Here is a 19,930-nt window from a genome sequence, read left to right on the forward strand (position 1 = left end):
TGGTCAACGGTGGTGGTGGTGGCTAGCGCCTGGGTCTTGTCTTAGACCATCTTTAGTGCACTCCGCTTGCTGCTGCTGCTGTTGCTGCTACGCCTCAGTCCTCAGGCCAACGCAGATTAGCGTCCTCGAGCAGGGAATCGACCACGCTAACTTCCACCGTCTAGCCTCTTTCGTAGTGACGAGCCCTCCAGCCCTGGAAAAAATTGGGTCTACAACTGCCTCCTTATTACTTTTTTCCCCGTACGTTCCCCTGTCCTGAGAACTCTGGCTCAGAGAACTGAGAAGCCAGGGACCAGCCAGTTCCACGGGCGAGGCCACTGGGAGTCGCGGACCGTCCGTGGGTGACCCCAGCTTGGGTCCGCTAAGAATAGAAAGCCACCGACTGTGTTTATACGAAGGACAATACACTAAGCAGGCCTCGAGGGCTGCACGACGATGTGGCTGCAGTAATTCCCGAGGCCCCTCTGCAGAACCTGCACAGACCTGGCTGGGTGAATGTACACAGTAACCTAGCACCCAGATCAGATTATCCATCATCCATGATCGAATATCACATTCGATGAGGGTCCAGTAGTAGTACTAGCGATCTTTTCCCCTTCCAGTCCTCCCGTCCCCCCGACCGCCGCAAGAAACTGAGTGGCTGTACAACAAGAATACTCAGGAACCGGATAGTCAACACAGGAAAAAGCCGCTAGTCTATCACGACGTCACCATACAACTCTAACTACAACTACAATTATTAATATGCGATCCTTCTACAGTATGTACCTCCGACATTCTCCAAATCTCAGCTCGACAAACCGAACTTCTATTCCCAAGGTTCCAGACCAGCCACCCCCGCCCTTACACCGCACATCGGCATTCCATCGATCGGGGGTCGGCCTGGCGACCGCGCAGATGATGCAGATAATAATATCGGGCAGAGAATGATTCTAGACTCTCATACTTCAAAAACTTGGCTTTGGCTATCTCAGAAATTTTCAAGGTTCACCTCCATAGTAATATCCCAGAGAATACGTATAACTTCCCTGATCGCCCACTTTCGGTCCATCCATTATACTCTACTCCCGTCCATGTTTCCCCCAAACACCCCTTGAAATCCACACCAGCCCTCTTCACAATCCACCCTGGCCGGGCGTAAACACTAGAGTACAATCGACTCCCACCAAACACCCATCCCGTCATCCCGTCATTCCCCCTTTTTCTATGCGGATCTTGTCCAATTCACTCCCCATTCTCACATCGGAGCTCCCGCGAGCCCGCAACGGACAGAGCACGGCACTGCAAATGACTAGTACACCCCCTTAGCAAACATCCTCAACCACCAACTTCTTCCCGTCATGCTCGCCCAGATCCAGCTTCAAGGTGCGTCCGAATAGTTCCAGGAGCATCTCGAAGCACGCCTTGGTGATGGCAGGGTCGTACCGGCCCTTGCTGAGCTCATCTCGGATAAAGGCATCTACACCGTAGTCAGTTGAACTCTGTTCAAAGAAGCGGGAAGAGAATCGGGTATATGGAATTGCTCACGTTGCGCCCAGGCGACTTCGTAGAAACTGAAGAGAACGCCCTTGTCATGCAGGGTCTTGCGGATCAAGTCGCGACCCTCTGGCGGGACGTGGTTGTCGTTTTTACCGAAGATCTAATTAGTTAGTAGGAATATATCAAGTCAGCGCATCAACCGTACCAAATAGCCAACGGCACCATTTTCCAAGAAGGAGAATGGCAACGGTACCATCACAAGAGAAAAACTCAACTACAAACAAAACTCACCATCAACAACTCCCCCTTAATATCCCCCGCCCTCGCCAAACTATCATCATTCTTCCCCTCTGCCAACGTCTTGCTATGAATATCAGTAGCAAAGTAACACACCGCCGCCTTAATCCGACTATCCAACGCACACCGGTACGCAAGGTGACCACCCAGACACATACCCGTCGCGCCAACACGGCCATTGCACGTCGGCAGCGAGAGCAGATAGTCTATCGAGAGACTGGCGTCTTCGTCGTAGGCGGCTAGTTTCTATTTTCGTGGGTTGACTAGTCAGTAACACAGCTACGCCGCCGCGCACGAGAGGGGATCGAGGATCGAGGATCGAATGGAAGGGCATGTATAGAAACAACCCGCCCTGAGTGGGAATATTTCCAAAGGACTCATGCTGGTGTTAAGGTCCTGTGTATGGGTTGAGTGAATAACATACCTTGCCAATTTTCCACGCATTGCCCTTATCCGTATCCTCCGCGTCATACTTCAGAGGCTCCGGACCCGTGAATTCATGGTAGCTGGACGGGGCCGCGCAAATATATCCCTGGCCCGCAATCTGACGCGCGAAGCGGGCTACGGGGCCAGTCACTGTGAACAGCCACGCAGAGATGTCAGTTGTATTTTTTTCTTTGGATAGCGTGACCAGATCCGATGCTGTCTCCGGACCGGGGGGGGGGGGGCTCATCCCACCTTGGTAGATCTCGCTGAAGACGACTACGCCCGGGAACCGGGCATTGGGGTATCCCGGGATTGTCGGGTGGTAGATGTAGATTCCTGGATAATAATTAGCATCAAATTGCCTTGGTAAGATAGCAGGGTTGTGCTTGTGCTTGTTCTATGATTGGACATGGACATGGACATGTCATGGATATGTATGGTGAGGGGTATCTCGGCAGTTAAGCTGTGCACTTACGCATCGTCCCCTGGCCATCGGCCGTAGTGGGAACATCGACATGGGACTCTTCAATGAGCATGATGTTAACTCCGGCGGATTAGAAGATTCAATGAGGTCTCGAGGAATGAAGGCCCGGAATTGACTGTCGTTGACGTTTGTTGGAACTCGCAAAAACAGTTTATCGATAAGGCCGCGGGGTGGCCCAGTCATCTGACCTGATAACATGAGGTTGGCATACTACAGTACCCTCACGGCTAAACATGTTACATTACATCCAGCGAGATATCACGGTGTGGAGATGCAGGAATTTTGAGAATAACTTTCACGTCACATATGTGGACAGCATCAATTGTTGAAGGATTCCTGGCTTTGCCTATGGCATTTCTCACAATATAGAAACACCAGGAAGGATCTCGACAGCAAGATACAGCTCTTCAAAGGTAGAAAAAATCGAAATATTAACCCAAAAAAAATATTATGAAAAAGAAAACTTCATTGAATAATGTACACGAAGCAGAATATGGAACCCGCCACCACGAGACATCCCCCATCCCGGGATTCCGAGGCAGCAGAACCATGACAAGCATTATAAGAAAAAATATCTCGAATCGTGTCTTAGAAGTCCCCAAAAAAGGTGGTCAGAGAAAAAGAATTTTGATGGGCTGCCAGGAAGCAGAATGACCTTGAAGCCCCTGTACAGAGATTATAAGAAAAAAGGGGGATTGTTAAAGAGAAGTCGAGGGCACCCAAAGTAGCGGGTAAATTAGAAGACGTACTGTAGTCGTGGCTGGTCAGCATTGCTCGAAAATGTAGGCCTGGGTAGTCTGGTGATACTCACAGGAATGAACAAGTAGGGAACCTGCTTCTCATACTCAGTCCAGGTCTCGCCGTATTTGATACGGCAACGCTGGATATCACGCAGAGCACGGTGGGAGATCATGCAAGCGAAGAAGAGGGGGTAGAACCAAGGGAAGGGGCTGGAGAAGCCAGTGATCAGACCCCAGTTCAGGGCAAAGTACAGATCGCAAGTGTAGTGGATCTTGCGGGCCTTGCCGTCTGTTAAAAGTGTTAGTATATGATTCCATAAGAGCAGTTGCTTCTTGGGGTAAAACTTACACCATCCATCAACCAGAATCTTAGATCCATCGGGACCGGTCAGAGTCTTGGGGTTCTCCAGAGTCTGCCACGGCAGCTGGGGGAAAGACTTGCGCTGGACCATAGTGCCACGCTCCTGCTGACGGAATCGGTTCTTCTGGCTGTTGGTGGTGTCCCAGACCCAGTAGACGAAGAGGTAGGCGATGTACAGGAAAGCGAGGAAGAAGCGGTTCCAGTGGTACTCGGAGGGGTCGTGGTTGGCCAGGTAGATGGTGCAGTGGCAGTAGCTCAAGGGCACACCGGCCAGGTTCCAGAAGATGAGCATGAAGCCCCACTTCTCGTAGTACATATCCCTAATTCCAAGATTAGCTAGGCTCCTGGAACCCGTCATTGCATGCAGGGTGAGAACTTACCAGGTAGACACGATGCACTCCTCACCCTTAGAGCAAGCGTTGGCATAAAGGAAGTGAGCCATGACGAGGAACATAACCTCACCAGACACATAACCGTAGTTCTCGTACTGACGAGCGGCAGCACCCATGGACAGGCCCAGCAGAATGTACCAAGGCAGACGGACCTCGAAGAACATCTTGAAGTCCAGAATGCCGAACATGCGCGGGTTAAGCTCCGCACCCATGAAGAAGTCATAGATCGGGGAGCCTGTCATACGGTGCTGCTGGCCACGGTACAGAGCCGAGAAGTAGGCCACGAAGGAGACCAGATAGCCGGACAGAATCGCAACGCTCAGAAGAGGGCCGAACTCGTCAATTATGGTGTACAGCTTGAACAGGCCAGTGAAGTGAAGGGCAAGCGCCAAGATAATGCTAGTGTAGAACGACCACACGCCCGAGCAGTAGTAGGGAAGCTGCTTACCCCCAAGTGAGGCAGCGGCCGACCAGAGACAGAAACACCGGGCAGAAGAACGTAGCAGGCACCCTCAAAGATGAAGAAAACCCAGTAGATCGTCCACGCCTTCAGCGAAGGGAACGCGCCAGTATAGACCAAGTTCACCAGATGGGAGAAGAACTCGCCATAGCTCTGGCCCTCCTCCGGACGAGGGAACTTGCCATCGTAATAGGTCGCGCCAATCCACATGTAGTACATGAGCATGGGGAAACCGATCATCATGGCCAGGACACCTGGAGAGCCACCAAACTCATAGTGTCCGCTGTAGTCAATCTTCGGGTCCAAGCCTTCCTCCCAACCATCAACGATGCGCGACTTGGGCTTGGCCGAACCATTGGCGGCGTGGCCATTAGTCGCAACCTTCGCGGGGACCTCTACCTCATCCTCATCCTCGGACTTGACCTTGGCGGAAGTGCGACGGCGAGTGGTAGACTTGGATCCGGTCTCGGAGGGCGTATCGGACACGTCTTTCTCGCTCATCTCGAATGCAGCGCTCTTGCGAGTGGAACGACGGCCAGGGGTCTCGATATAACCGGGGCGCTCCATCTTCCTAAGTCAATGCGAAAGCACACAAGATTAGCGAAAAGAATTTTCCAAGAAACAGTGCACAGGAATTGACAGGGGAGGGGTTTTCGTTCTTATAGTAGTCCGTGCCGCGACGGGGGAGTTTGCGCTCGGCGGATCGCAAAACACATTTGATGGGAACCACTTACTTGGGGGTTTTCCCCGTTTGAGAGCGGGTCAAAGTCATGATTGCCTAATCGGAAGTCCGATATCCGACAGCAATTGGAGGTGGATAGAAGGGGAGGGAGGGGGGAAGAGGAAGGAGTGTAAGAGAAGGGGTCACGCAGTAGAAGTGGGAAGGAGAAAAACAGCGAGATTGTTTACACGTACGACAGTCCGGGAGTACCTGCGTGTACTGTACTGACCCAAATAATACTTCTACGTTACCAGTTGCTCGTAATTTACTTTCAGAATACGTCCGGCTCGCGCCTCTTCCGCCCGTCTGTCTTCCCCACACATTCGCTGGTCATTTCTAGCCGATGCCCTACATACATACTAACCGTGCAGGAGTAGTGGACTCTCATGATACTGTACATGTTCATGATATGGCCTAGCCCGTGGAATTGGCCCGTCCCGCGGTTCTGTGCTGCCTACCCTTGGCAACTTACTCCGTTAGTCGGGCCCAATCTGGGACTGAGTGGGTATCCTCGCTATCTCCTTCCCTGCCGTGACGATCTCAATGCCAAGCTTATCGTTCTATGCAGGCTCTCTGTTAAAGTGCGACTGGGCGCTGATCTAGTCAGGCACGCATTCGTGGCTTTGCTCGGATTACGCAAACGATTGAGAATACAGGAGACAAATCATTTAATAAAAGATATGTGGTTTCATGTCCACGATGTTTTGATTATTGTTATTTATACTGTATAATTTGACAATCGAACAGAAACGTTGTGTGCTGGAATGTGGGCCCACAGCCGAGATGCGACAGGCTGAACAGAGATCAAACACTCGAGTTATCAGGAAATGATGTATATAATGATGAGATATGACAATGCACGGCGATACGCGGAGACAGTAAAACAGACACAACTCCAAGTGACCTTCTTCAAGGCATGTAGATATTCACTCTGCGATGAGCATCTGCGCCTGATCCGGCCGATCGCTCGTGGTCTATGCTCCTCTATGGCTGTTGGTCGACATCAAGGTGATCTTGTTCTTCTTTTTCTTCTTACCGCCAGCTCCCCCGCCACCGCTACTACTTTGAGAAGCTGAAGGTTCCGGATGCTGGCTTTCATGAATAGTCTGGGCAATGATTTCAGACTCCTGCCGGGCCAGGAGCTCCTCTTCCCAGCCCTGTAACCAGCCGTCATTGCGTGCTGTACTTTGAACCTCCAAAGTCGGAGACAGCGATGGTATCGCGGTGGTTCCCCAGACGGTGCGAGCGCCCGGTGGGCTGCTCGAAGGGGATTCCAATGCCCCAAATTGAGAAGCCGCGCGAGGAGGCGAGGCAGAAGACACGCCGCTGTCAAATTGGGCCGACTCGGCATTGTCAGCTAGCGGTTGAAAGTCATGAGCAGAGAATGCCGCTTCGCTCGCACTGCCAAAGCTTGGTCGCTTGCGTCGTGCAGCAGCCCACCGCTCCTCGTCCTCCTTTTTCTCCGCGCGGATGCGATCTTTCTCTTCGCGAGCTTCTTTATCTCGGTTACGTTTGCGTCTCTTCTCCGTCTCGGAGCGGAAACGGTTCAAAACTTCCGGCACGACGACATCCCTCCAGTCACATTCAAGGAAGTTGACCTCACATCCGTAAGGCAGGTGGCCCAAGTATTTGACACGCTTGCGAAGCTCATCATCAACCATGTGGCCAGTGGAAATGTGCTCTACCCGGGGCAGAATGGTAGCGGGGAAATAAGCATAATCGCCAAAAGCTGCCTTGAGAATGCGAATGTCAAGAGGAGACAGATAGAACTGGGGCAGTGCCTGGTAAAAGTAATATGGTTGATCAGACGGCTGTGAAACCTGAGGGTCCTTGCCCCTGCTCTTTTGCTTTGATTTGACCGGAGACTTTGGGTTGAGCTGAATGTTGCCCACGGCCTCTGATAGATGTTCCGCTTCATCTGAAGTATTTGGGGCTGATACTGCGTCTGTGGAAGGTTGTGTGATGTCCGTGCCAGAAGCAGCAGCTGATGGAGCGGAGGATCCGTTACCAGATAGATCCATATTTTCAGAGGAAAAAGATGCAGAGGCATCGGGCTCCATTGCTGGGTCTCTGATCGGCTTATTTGCAGCAGGCTGACGAGAGATGTCGGGTGGATTGCCAATCCCCTGTACCTTTTCTTTAGCCTCATTGATAGCGCTGATCGCCTTCCGTGTCCAGGTATTCTCATCGCCAAACAAAAGCTGATCTTCAATTTCCTGTCTGCGAAGGTCCTCAATCTCGGCCTCGTACTGAGATATCATGTAGTCTTGCCCTCCCTTCATGATTCGAGAGTAATCAGCTACCTCCGCGACATGGAACCATGGAATATCGTCCCCGGCATTGAGGGTCTCGGCACCGTCCCGGGGAAGAGCAAGAGTACTGCCAGGCTCTCGCTTGACTAGCCTCAAAACAACATCCCCACCTTCAACGGGGAGATCACCCTCTTGACCGCGGAACCATCGAACGGGGCGAGCCTCAGAGGCGTAAATCGAGTCCCAGCAAATTGGACATTTCTTCCATCGAGGTTTTTTCTCTGGGACATGGTGGTTATCGTCATCCGACGAATGCATGTACCGAATGAGACAGGGCAGGCAAAAAATATGGCCGCATCGAGCCATTCGTGGAGCGACTGGTGTAGACAGGCAAATGGGACAACTAGCAGCCTGAGTTTGAGCGGAGACCAGTACCTGAAGTACTGAAGCCCAGTCCAGATGGACGTCGGCATTGGCGGCTTGGGCATGGTAATTTTGGTTCGGCGAGACAATGAATCGATAATTGGCATGAACGTAGCGCGCTTTATCCACCGCGTGATATCCAGATCCCGCTCCCCAAGATGTGTATCTCCTAGTATTGCGCGGCGGCGGCTGATATTGCGGACGGGGTGGCAACGAAAAGTTCATCAAATGGGTGATGGACGTCTGTCCCTTGCGACTATTTGTTGATCTCATCACGGCCTGGACATAACCGACTGTGTCAGTAGAAAGCTCCGGGTTAAGTCACGTAATCTGGGAATGCCTACCGATTCACTGTACTCGTTATCATCCAACAATCGGGGTTTCCTCTGTCGCTTATGCTGACTCTTCAGGGCCTGGTTATTCCTTGGTGCAGCCAGGCTTCTTGTAGATAGACCTGCACCAAGACTCCCAGAGCCCCCTGCGCGTCGTTGGAAGCTGTTGTCGGTCGGGGCTGTCGAGTGAAATGTCGCCGGAGCGGCCGAGGTATTTGATATATTTACTTTAGAGGGAGCCTGGTTGTTTCCCGCATTGGACGACATCTCCGAGCAGGTATTGATGACGTAGTGACCGAAAGATTCCTCGAATGAAGCGGTTGGGGTTTAACCAAGGAAACCCAGCTGGTCAGGAAGCAGACGAGAGGGGGTTTGCTCGGATCTGGATAGTCACAGCTAGGTAAGGTGGAGCGTCAAATCACCTGGGGCAGACAGTATCAAGACCTCCGCCACAGCTTAACAAGAACAGAGCACTTTGTAAATGATAAGAATAGACGACGCCTCGAGAGGCCATCTAAGAATAGACGAAGCGTCCGGGAATGGGACGCCGTTGCTTTGGCAGAGTCGTCGAGGAGGGGCGGCGGGCATGACATCGCCAGCCCTGCACGTGCCGGATGACTCAGCGTCTTGCTGATTCAGCGCCGGGAATTCCACCTCGCGGCACTTCAGCTTCGCTTCGGAAGAGGGTCGATGAGAGACTATCTGCTTCTTCCCCTGACCCCCCTTTCACTTACCCAGACTCTCTGGTCTGCTGGCCGTCATTACCAACCTCCCCACTCTTTGATGTGACTTCTCAGGTATTGAAACCCTCACTTCCAAGCTGTCCTTTGGCGCATCGAAGTTAACCATCATTTGTTCTGCTCATTCAGCACCTTCATCCCATCCGAATTCCGCTATATTCTCTACGCTTCTAACCTCCTTCCCTACCTCCGGACGGGGCCAAAATGGCTGCATAAGTGCGCCTGAGGCTTCATGTTTCTTTCACAATAACTTGATCATCTTGATTTTCCCAATAGCGCATGGCTCCCTTTGAGGCAACGCGTGTGGCTAAAACATAAAGGCAACACCTCCCTCCGAGCCCGATCAAGATGAACCACCACTTGCCCGCGATGCCCCATGGGCAGCCGCCAATACCCCCATCGCGGAGACAGCAAGACTTCTACAACCCCGGCCCGCCCAACATGCGCGCTCCGGCCTATATGGGCTATCCTCCACACATGAATGGGCATATGCCTCCTGCGTATTCGCCGCAACAGTTCCCTCCGTGGTATCCTCCCTATGGACATATGCAGCAGATGCCACCTCGTCCTTATCAACCTCCATATGGACCCATGATTGTGTCCTCATACCCTCAGGCACAGCCGATCATGGCCCCCAGTCATATCCCACATCACTCATTGCCCATGCAACCAAGGACATCGACTCCCATGCAGCCAACTATGTCTCCATCGATTCCCCCACCGCCATTACAACATGAGATGCACGACCCTCACGCCATCCTTCCCATCCAGCAGCCTCCTCAGCCTTATCCGGTGGCGTCTCCTCCGCGATGGGAACCTAAGCCAGTCATGCCAGAGCCCGAGCCTGTCTTCACTGCACCAGTAAGTTGGTTTTAAAAAACTGATTGTTGAAGTATCCAATGAGTGCTGATCTTTATTACAGGTGCCCTGGCTCTCTATGCCCGAGATCACCTTTCCCGCCGGTCCACCCTTCAGACGCAGAAACATTCGACCCATCCCGGACCGAGTCCAGTTTCCTCCGAAAGACGGACGCTGGATCATTGGAGACCGGAAGGGTCAATTTGTGAAACCCAAGTCTGGAAATGCAAATACAGCCGCTCCCATCATCTCAGAGCCTCAGACGCCAACTACTTCCATCCCTCTCTCGGATGGTCACTCCACGCAAGCCACCACACCCTCCCCCACCCCCACCCCCAAGTCTCAGACCCAGAAAAAGGACGCCAAGCCCGCCATTCCTATCGTCCCGGTTGTACCAGTAGCCTCACGCCGCGAACCCAAGGATACCTCCATTGCCGGCTCGGAGACTCCAAAGTCAACCACTGCCACTACAGTGTCAGAGAATGGCTCAGCACCCGCTGCCGACGACGTTGCAAAGCCCACTTCACCTGTTCGCTCTGCGCCAAAGTCCTGGGCTGATCTTGTTCGATCGAAGAATGCTGCCCGTGCCTCAGGCGCTCCTGCACCCTCAGATTCAACCGCCCTGGCTTTGCAAAAGAGCGAGTCGCTCGCGGACGTTCTGAGCAGCTTGGGTGAGGATGTCTCCCAATATAGCGATAAGATCGCCTTCCTCGAGCCCCGAGGATTGATAAACACGGGCAACATGTGCTACATGAACTCTATCTTGCAAATCCTGGTTTCATGCGTTCCATTCCATCAGTTCCTGGATCACGTTGGTCGTCGAGCCGCTCACAGCTTCCACAGCGACATGCCTTTGATCGACGCCATGATTATGTTCATGCGTGAGTTTAACGTCATTGATGCCGCCTCGGAGGAGGAACAGCTGAGACTCCGATTGAAACCAAACGAGCTGGAGCAGTATGGCGAAGCCTTTGTCCCCGAGTTCGTATACGAGATGATCCGACAGTTGCCTCGTTTCCGCGACATGCGTCGTGGCCACCAACAAGATGCCCAGGAGTTCCTTGGTTTCCTTCTCGAGGAACTGCACGAGGAATGCGACCGCGCTGCAAAGCACGTATCCAAGCCTGAGGGTACTAACGGTGTCAATGGACACGCCGCTACCAACGGAGCGTCCGGGGATGGGGAATGGATGGAGGTTGGCCACAAGCAAAAGGCGGCGGTGACGCAGTCATCCGGTGCCGTCGCTACCGAATCTCCCATCACCCGAATCTTTGGAGGCAAGCTTCGATCGGAGTTCAAGGTGCCAGGTAACAAGACCTCGGTCACCATGGAACCTTATCAGCCCCTGCAGCTCGATATTGGTGCACCTGATGTCCACAACATCGTTGACGCGCTCAAGGGACTGACCAAGCCTGAGAGTATTCAAGGCGATTTCAATTCGTCCCGTGGTCCCAACGTGACAGCCACCAAGCAGATCTTTATTGAAACGCTTCCTCCCGTTCTGATTCTACACCTCAAGCGCTTCCACTACGACAGCCTGACTGGTGCCACTCAGAAGATTTGGAAGAAGGTTGGCTATCCCCTCGACTTGGAGATCCCACGTGAGGTTTTCCCGGCCCACCGGCGTAATACTCTAACAGCTCAAGGTGGTCTTCCCAAGTACCGCCTTATGGGTGTCATCTACCACCACGGAAAGAATGCCAGCGGCGGTCACTATACTGTTGATGTGCGACGCCAGGATGGCCGCGAATGGATCCGCATGGACGACACCGTCATTCGTCGTGTTCGCAGTGAGGACGTTGCAGAGGCTGGTGGTGAGGAGGATCCCAAGGTTCTTGCGGCTGCCCTTGAGCAGCACAGGCAGGACAAGATTCCTCGCTCCAACATTTTCGAGAACATCGATCAGGAGGACACCGAGTCGGCTGATAGCGAGAAGGGCTGGAGTCAAGTTAGCGGCTCCGGTTCATCTGGTCACTCGAGCAAGAAATCCATTGCCGGTGTCGCTGCCTCCTCCGGACCCTCGTCTGGTGTGCGCACTCCGATTGGCAGATATGGTTCTCGGGACAACCGCGTTGCCTATCTGTTGTTCTACCAGCGTATCGCTTAGGTGGCTCGATGCTAGATAAGCATGGAACTACTTGATCTTCTCTTTGACTGTCCGATTCCTCACTGGGCATCATCACAGCCTCTAGGCCCTTATTCTATCCCTTCATTGTTATCATACATTCTCATGACAGCATCATACCCTCTATTCTTACAGCGCCCATCGCATCCGGTGCTATCTATCATCATTACACTCTGCGTTTCCTGCTTCATCGACACTGGCAGGGCACGAAAATCTCCCTGTCTCCAATTGGTTGTACATACCGCTTTCTGGTTGAATTGCGACCATACATTCATGTCTTTACGGCCTCCGCCTGCACATGTGAGGCGTGGATCAGCATCCTTGGGCAGGATATCGATATAGTCACGGGCATGGCGGGCTCTCTGAATTTATCGACATCCTTCTCCCATCGATCGTCTTCCGACGACCCATGACGAATTTTGAACTTGGGGTCACTAAATCCGCACTTCAACACGGATTGCTCATAAACATCCATCACATAATCTTCACACCTGACAACTCTCAACCATGGGCTCTCAATCTTCTTGCTTGCGTTTTTGTTATCATCACTATGCGCCTCATCTCTGCAATCACCCATGTGATCTACACTAGCCTGCGAGTCCCTTTTTTGATTCATTTCCGGGGCTGTATCTTATGGGATGTCAAATTCGGTTTATACCCCCACTTTTCTGTTCCGTTGCTTCTCACGGATACATCCCCTGTCTTTCGACGGAGAAGAGAAGAGTTTCGCTTTCCTCTTCATGGTTGATATCGTCTTTCGATATTTTTCTCTTCTCTGGCTTTCTTGCATGTACTTTTGTCGTGCCGCTGACGCGCGGCGTGGCTAGGGGATCTGTGACGACGTCATGAATTTCCTTGTCTGTTTTATTTTTCCTTCCCATAGACCTGCGGAGGTTGAGCATGGGGGATGGTCTGGCGGTACTGGGGGTGGTTGATTGTTTCAGATCTGATCTGATGCTGCTTTGTTTTGCCGGTCGCGGTGGTGAATACCGTGGCTCTGGCTCTTTGTGAAAGGAGAGTTTGAGGTGGTTGGTGGTCCTTGTTGTGACTGACTACACCCAAGAGTGGTGCTCCCTGGCTCTAGGAGAAGAGGAGAGAGGAGAGGATGGAGTGTGGAGATACAAGATTACAAGTTGGAGGGCGGGCGATGTGGGAAAAGATGAAGTCGAGAATGGAGGTGACGGACCTCCGAAAAGCATGTCTTTACAGAAGCTCCAAAAAAATTCAAAGGAATTTTCATTTCAATGGTTTAATCATGTAAATCGTAGATACGTAGATGTTTACAACTAGAATATAGGGACCTGTGAAAACGACGCCGAAAATGGCTCCCCTCTGCATCCAAACCCAGGGCCCCCTCTGTTTTGCCCAGACTGGTCGAGCGGCTATTTTCCTTCATTGACCATAGTAAATTGGTGTACAACGTCATAGTCTACAAGCAGAAACTAGAACGTGGTTTCAGTTCAGATCGCCCTAGAACTGTTGCACCTAGATGGTGAAGGCTCCGACATTCCAAAGTGTCCGTAGAAACGGCCCTGATTGGCTATTCGGGAATTGCTGTCCCCTAAAAGTGGAGGAAGCGAGACACCAAAAGAGTGTCGCGGAGACTACGTAAATGAATTTAGCCATTTCTTTAGCTGATACAATTATGAGGATCAACACGGCGGAATGCTGTGCTTCTTTTCTTGCCCACCTGGGTAGGTAGCTTTTCCTATCGATAGAGGTGAAAAAGCGCTAGTACCAGTTAGAAATAGTACTGTACAGTGGGTGTTCAAAAGTTTGGAACACCCTCGCCAACCGTTTTTCTACACCGCGCACACCGCCTCCTTTGTGCTGGTTGCGTAATTCGTATATGAGCATTAATTTCTTGATAAAATAATCTGAAAACATAAATTCAACCTTTGCTAGATACCCTCCTTCCTATACTTTCTTCAAGAGTTAAAAATCAAGCATTCGAGCGCGGAGCCGATGTCAATGCCCAGGGTGGCTACTGCGGAAACGCCCTGGAGGCCGCTTGTTCTAGAGGACACGGTATGATAGTGCAGCTACTGCTCGAGCACGGAGCCAATATCAACGCCCAGGGGACTATGGAAGCGCACTCCAGGCCGCTTATTCTAGAGGACACGAAGTGATAGTGCAGCTGCTGCTCCAGCACGGAGCCGATATCAACGCCTGACCATATGGAATGTATCTCGGAGTCCACATTCAAAGTCTGACCCCGTCTGATTTCTATCAAATGTAAAGTGGTCATCTAGAAAGTTAAATCTTAAATATTACTCAACTGCTGGCTTATAACTAGTGTCGCTCCCTATATATGATTTCTTATCTTAACAGAGTTAGGGTCGATTTCAACTATTACAACGATTCAAAATCGATTTCAGGTTTGTTATCTTATTTTTCCCTGGCCATTTGTACTGGAGCTAGCTAGCTATCTGCAGAGTAGGAGCCCTGGAGCCAACATATTCACTCTGAAAGTCTTGCTAAGCAAAATCGCCACGTAGGCTGATGTCCGTTCACGTGAGTCCTGAACAACTTTTCAAACGCAGATAACCTTTCTTTGCCCGATATGAAATATCGTAACTCGCCTCATGACCCGCAAGCTCTTTTGGAACGTCTTTCAGCTCGAACTTGAGCACCATCAATGTCGTCATGATCCTCAACTCCAACATGGCAAGTCTACGTCCCCAGCATGCTCGGATCCCAAGTCCAAAGGCCAACTGAGGGTAACTAGAACCATCAAATTCGATATTTCCGTTCTCATCACGCACGAGCCATCTCTCTGGATCAAAGATTTCCAAGTCCGGATTTCCCTTGCCGGGGTACAGTCTTGACGCTTTCACATCGCTCCAGTACTTTGACGGGGGTGAGGGCCTGTAGTCAGGTCCTTGACAGACAAGAAGAACCACTGTGTCTTTAGGAATCTGGTAGCCTAGCAGCTGTGTATCTTTTGTAGCGTCGCGTGGAACCAGCATTGCTGCACGAAGTCTCAGCATTTCTTCGAGCACCGCGTCCAAGTATGGAAGCTTTGTATTTATGATTTCGGCCGCCGTAGGTAGCCGGTTGTCCTGTATAGGACCAGCAAATTTAGTGCGCAGGTGCTCTCGTAGCTTGACTTGAATATCGGGATAGTCGGCTAGGAGTTTTAAAATCCACACCAGGGCTGCGCTCGTAGTATGTTGGCCCGCAATGAGGTTTCCATATGCCTATATAAGTTAGCTCAACCATTTTCAGTATTAGTTTCTCTCCTGGAAGAAAGGGTTCACACCTCATCGATCATTATTTGTTTGCCAAATAGCGGTTCACGATCGGCCTTTCGCGCTGCCTTTGCCTCTCGGTACACCATATGATCAATGCCGGTGGTAGGATCCTGGTCGTTGTAGTGGCGCCGTATAGCAAGATCTATGTGCTTGCGGATGAACCTATCCTTTGCCTCGAAGAATGGCCTGTAGTAGGGAGACATATAACGTGCCCACCACGATACCAGCGACGGAGGGAATTTCGTAGTGTAGATAGCAGCCATTCTATCACCGACATCGGTGAGGCCCTGCTGAAACTCGTGCAAGAGTGCACTGGGGAAAGTGACCTCGCCGTGCTGACCGGATGGTAGCTTTGTGCCATCAAGGTTGTCGATGTGATTGACTTGTCTATCAAGGGCCGAGTCTTGGAAGTCGGCTCCGAAATGGAAGGTCACAATAACGTCCAAAGCCATAGTCTTAAGGTCAGAAATCATGCTGAACACCTGTCCGTTGGCCAGGCGAGACTTGGACTCCCATAATTTGATTAACTTCAGCGTCGACGAGTGAATAGCGGGACCGGCAACATTGTGCAGATACTGTGGGGCAAGAAGATCTTTGAGCCAGCCGCGAGACTGCCTCCAGCGGTCTCCAGTCTTCATATTGAGATGGAACTCGCCAAACAGCGGGAATCGATCGATAATATAGGCAGACCGGTCAAAGTCACTTCGTCCCATCAGCATCTCACGCGCGTTCCCAACATCGGCAACTAGAACCACTGGTTTTGACAAGGGTCCCATCAATGCCTGACAAACTGGTGATCCATGTTTCTCAAGTTGTTTGCTACACCATTTGGCCAAGCCTGAGGGATCGTTTCGAAGCTCCAAGACGTCACCCCAAATCGATTTGGCGGCCTCTGAGTTGAACGGGATACCCAGAAGGGGGCTGGGGAGAAGCCATCTATAGAGCGCATAGAAGCCAATAAGAGGTAAAGAAATGAGCAAAGACACTCTCAAAGCCTGATATGGCTCATAATTTGGTGCTATCTTGAGCCACGACATGATTGAAAATACTGTAGTGTTCTTCATCAACGTCAAAAATGATTGATGCCAGAGACTGGACGTAGGCCATTTCGAATATATCTCGACCACAATAAGTACCCAGACAGCAAGTCATGGCATCCTTGCTGCTATTGGCCCAATTGTCTCCATAATGCTCGATGCTTATGGGATGAAACCATCTTCAACGTGGCTAGATGCCAAGATTGGGGACAGACGGGGAACTCCGGGGAGAACATCGGACATATTTTGAAACAAATGCATTGGAATGATTCTTCTCCACAATGTCCGCCGTTTCCCCGACGCACATCGGCCGACAGATGTTAGAGACGTTGCATGCATGATGCATGATGTATGATGCGTGATGACAATATAACAGTCCGCAGCTTGAGCGCTTTATCTAAACGAGTGAAACAATGGCATCATAACAATTGTCAGAGCCGTGCAGGGTTTCAGATTAGCATATCTGATCGTCATGATTTGATTCAATGGCTTATTATCCGGCGTCAAACCCGGCTCAGGTGGGGAATCTCAACGAACCCATGGCGCATGGGTTGGCATCCATGTCCGCACATGGTCCCTGCCAGATCTAACCAAAATACGTAGATTAATGGATTCCCTACGGAACAAGTCCCCTTGTTCAAGTTTTTATTACCATCCTTTGTTTACGTAAATTTTTTTTGTAGGATTTTGTAATTATTATCTTTTCGAGGGAGTTTTCTTTGAGCCTTGCTGATGTTGCGAACTTAGCAAGGACGGAAGGGGTGATCGCTACATTTTGACTACAAACCAATAACTTTTAGACAAAGTCAAAAGACGCCTCAACCACTCGTCGATGGTCTGGTCATATTTCGTCAACGGTAGCTTTCCTCTAACCATCCGGCAACCTTATATGCTTCTTAGTGCTGTGGAACTCACGACCACTAACAGTGGGTAAAATATACTAGAGCACAGGACCCTCCCAAGACATGGGGAATTCGTAAGATGAGGAAGAAAGCTTTGAATACGAGTCTCCTTGCGCTGCCCAGGAGAAAATGTCGCTCAACAATACGGGATCGGCTTGTCCCAAGGATGAGTGGGGATCCAGGCCGTTATCAGTCCCCCTATCAGCCGAGCAAGGAAGTTGCCAAAAGGGCGTATTGGTCGATGACTCCGGAGCCACTGAGTCTGGCGATTTTTTTGCCTTGGCGGCTATGGCATATAGTTGAGCAGCCACCCCAAGCCCGGTCGCAGCCATGTCGCTGAGTTCGGCCAGCAGTTGAAGGCGACCAATAGCTTGTTCAGCAACCTGCATGGCCTTTTTGTAGGTCAATTTAGCCTTAATACCTAGTACGTTCGTGTGTTCGTCTCCCTGATCAAAGGGGAAGTCGGCGTGACAACAAAGGCAAAGTAAGAGAACGGCAGCTTCAAAGGTGTTGAATATTATAGCAGCAAACCGGGTATAGGAGCCTCCAAACATTGAATGGAGCGCAGTGACAGCCTCGAGTACTTTCACTGCAGCCATGCCTAGTCTTCGTTTTTGTGATTGGAGAAGCACTTGCTTGTACGGGGCAAGCTCCGCAATCTGATCAGGCTTTAGTGACAAGAGCGGTCGGAAATTCCAACAGACTGAGTCGAAAATTGCGATACGCAGAAGTTGTCTCTGCATTGGTAGCTTTGGCAGGGCATTGTCCCATGTCGTATCTGGACAGTCTATTGAAAATGCCGTATGCAGGCTTGGGAGATATTCAGCGCAGAGCATCTCGTATCTTTGCTCGCTTTGCGTCGGATCGTAATCACAGTTTCGACGTGGCCCAATTCGACGCCAAAACTGACCAAGTTGGACTTGCATGAGCCGTTCGGTGAATATGTCTGGTGCATTCGTATCAATCTCTGCCGACATATTTCCAATATCTGGAATCAAGCGCAGCCGGGGAGGTGAGTTATCGACCAAGTGATCGGGCAAGAATGGGACTCGATCAAGCTGACGACTCAAATGGCTATTATGGGGTATCAGTGTTTGTCCCAGATCATGTTGGTCTTTTGCGTACCTGTCCAAGACATAAAGACTACAGAGAACCCTTCGTCGAACTTCTTTATCTAATTCCTGGGTACTGTCATTTTGGGGAACACGCGATTTTTTGGATGCAGTGTCAGTGTCAGTGTGAATGCCAGCTTTCTGGGCGGCTCGACTGGCCGAGGCTATGACTTCCCAAAATTGATCAGTTCTTCCTTCACAGGAGACCGTTAGTGCCGCAAAAATGATATGCTGAACACGGAATATTGAGCCTTTCCAATCAAGACCCTCGCAGAGCTTGGCAAGACTATATGCGACGTCACTGCATGTGTTGCGGATCTCCGAGAGCGGTCGACCACAGATCTGGTCGATGGTATGAGTCGGCGAGGGCAGGAATTGCGTCGCATACGAACAAATGCGAAGGATAAGGACGGCAAATTCGACATCGGCCACTCCGATGGGCTTACTTTTTGCCCACCATTGCTGGTATTGGGTCAAGAAGCTGGGGGCATGAACAACCTGCTTCATCCTGCACGCATAATCTGGATTAGAGAAGATAGTCGACTTTGCTTGGACGTACGCCAAGAAGGCTTACCAATTCAGCTCATAGACAAAGTACTGTACGAGAAAGTCAAGGATTTCGCGTGGAGGCATACGGCTAAGCTCCTGTTGGATAGGTTCCCACATGGATGGCGAAGGGTCACTGAGATCCGTTTCACTTTCCAGAGGCAACTGCGGGGTCCAATCAGTCAGTTCAAGGCAACAACACAACAAAGAAAGTACGAGACCCACTCCCCGTAGCAACGCCATTGTGTTGGAGTTGCTGTCCTCAAAGTAACCGAAGGATTTGGCTATGGCTGAGTGCTGGCTGCAGTGGCTGGACCAGTGACATTGAGCCTCATGCAGGCCCGAAGTCTCGCTCGAGGGCTGTGCATGTTCGAGAAAGGGACCAGGAGCCTCATCTACGGCACCTTCCAAGCGGAAGGTATTCTGGAAGGCTTTCTCTGTTGGCGGAGCGCTATAGACGCATTCCTCTGGTCGCCGACGGCGGGTACAATGATTGCAAGGGTACTCCCGGTTACACTGCAAGTCTATCAGCCCAGGGTTCTAGGTTTAGCTGGTCCGGGTGTCACCTACTTTCTGTTTCCGTGTGTAGCATGGGTAACACGTTCTAACGCGGCGTTTTCGGCTCTGATGCATAGTGAAATGCTGGACGAGATGAAGACCGCTAGAAATCGGCCGACGCAGGTCGGGGCTGGGCGAAAGAGGGGTTATCAAGTTATCAAATGCTCAAAGACATGGAACAAAGAAACAAAGAACGAGTCCCCGTGTGTGCACGGATTAATATTCGGCGCCGACCGCGGTCCATCCCGTCATCCCTGCATTAACTTGGCACGCCACACCACACGGCCCGCATGGATGCGATCCTGATAAACTATGGGGACTCCTATCAAAAAAGAACTATAACAAACTGTCACAATGTCAATGTAAATGACATACTTCTTCCGATTGGCCCTGGCAGTCGGATTTGCTAGGGTTGTTGCGAGCCGATGAAC

The 19,930-nt window shown here is 51.1% G+C and overlaps 6 protein-coding genes across 6 annotated transcripts; 1 reads left to right on the plus strand and 5 right to left on the minus strand.

The window, feature by feature from the left end:
- Positions 1 to 1,304: 1,304 nt before the first annotated feature.
- Positions 1,305 to 2,738, minus strand: N7458_007624 (dienelactone hydrolase family protein; the record flags this gene model as incomplete). Its single annotated transcript, XM_056911006.1, has 5 exons — positions 1,305 to 1,459; positions 1,528 to 1,639; positions 1,771 to 2,022; positions 2,201 to 2,538; positions 2,678 to 2,738. 5 exons carry the CDS (start codon positions 2,736 to 2,738, stop codon positions 1,305 to 1,307), a joined length of 918 nt encoding a protein of 305 aa, XP_056763832.1.
- A 684-nt stretch (positions 2,739 to 3,422) lies between these two features.
- On the minus strand, positions 3,423 to 5,411 carry erg4 (c-24(28) sterol reductase; the record flags this gene model as incomplete). The annotated part of the gene is made up of 5 exons (XM_056911007.1): positions 3,423 to 3,715; positions 3,776 to 4,107; positions 4,168 to 4,619; positions 4,679 to 5,210; positions 5,374 to 5,411. The coding sequence occupies 5 exons, from the start codon at positions 5,409 to 5,411 to the stop codon at positions 3,423 to 3,425; spliced, it is 1,647 nt and encodes a 548-aa protein (XP_056763833.1).
- A 923-nt stretch (positions 5,412 to 6,334) lies between these two features.
- Positions 6,335 to 8,634, minus strand: N7458_007626 (RING-type E3 ubiquitin transferase MAG2; the record flags this gene model as incomplete). The annotated part of the gene is made up of 2 exons (XM_056911008.1): positions 6,335 to 8,314; positions 8,380 to 8,634. The coding sequence occupies 2 exons, from the start codon at positions 8,632 to 8,634 to the stop codon at positions 6,335 to 6,337; spliced, it is 2,235 nt and encodes a 744-aa protein (XP_056763834.1).
- Positions 8,635 to 9,476: 842 nt separating this feature from the next.
- N7458_007627 (mRNA-binding ubiquitin-specific protease UBP3) lies at positions 9,477 to 12,072 on the plus strand (the record flags this gene model as incomplete). The annotated part of the gene is made up of 2 exons (XM_056911009.1): positions 9,477 to 9,968; positions 10,030 to 12,072. 2 exons carry the CDS (start codon positions 9,477 to 9,479, stop codon positions 12,070 to 12,072), a joined length of 2,535 nt encoding a protein of 844 aa, XP_056763835.1.
- Positions 12,073 to 14,600: 2,528 nt separating this feature from the next.
- Positions 14,601 to 16,381, minus strand: N7458_007628 (uncharacterized protein; the record flags this gene model as incomplete). The annotated part of the gene is made up of 2 exons (XM_056911010.1): positions 14,601 to 15,290; positions 15,353 to 16,381. 2 exons carry the CDS (start codon positions 16,379 to 16,381, stop codon positions 14,601 to 14,603), a joined length of 1,719 nt encoding a protein of 572 aa, XP_056763836.1.
- A 940-nt stretch (positions 16,382 to 17,321) lies between these two features.
- On the minus strand, positions 17,322 to 19,574 carry N7458_007629 (fungal specific transcription factor domain-containing protein; the record flags this gene model as incomplete). Its single annotated transcript, XM_056911011.1, has 5 exons — positions 17,322 to 18,357; positions 18,409 to 18,903; positions 18,970 to 19,106; positions 19,167 to 19,457; positions 19,512 to 19,574. The coding sequence occupies 5 exons, from the start codon at positions 19,572 to 19,574 to the stop codon at positions 17,322 to 17,324; spliced, it is 2,022 nt and encodes a 673-aa protein (XP_056763837.1).
- Between the last annotated feature and the right edge of the window lie 356 nt (positions 19,575 to 19,930).

This window comes from Penicillium daleae, assembly GCF_028827525.1.
Source record: "Penicillium daleae strain IBT 16125 chromosome Unknown utg000007l_segment0_segment0, whole genome shotgun sequence".
NCBI classification, from domain to species: domain Eukaryota; kingdom Fungi; phylum Ascomycota; class Eurotiomycetes; order Eurotiales; family Aspergillaceae; genus Penicillium; species Penicillium daleae.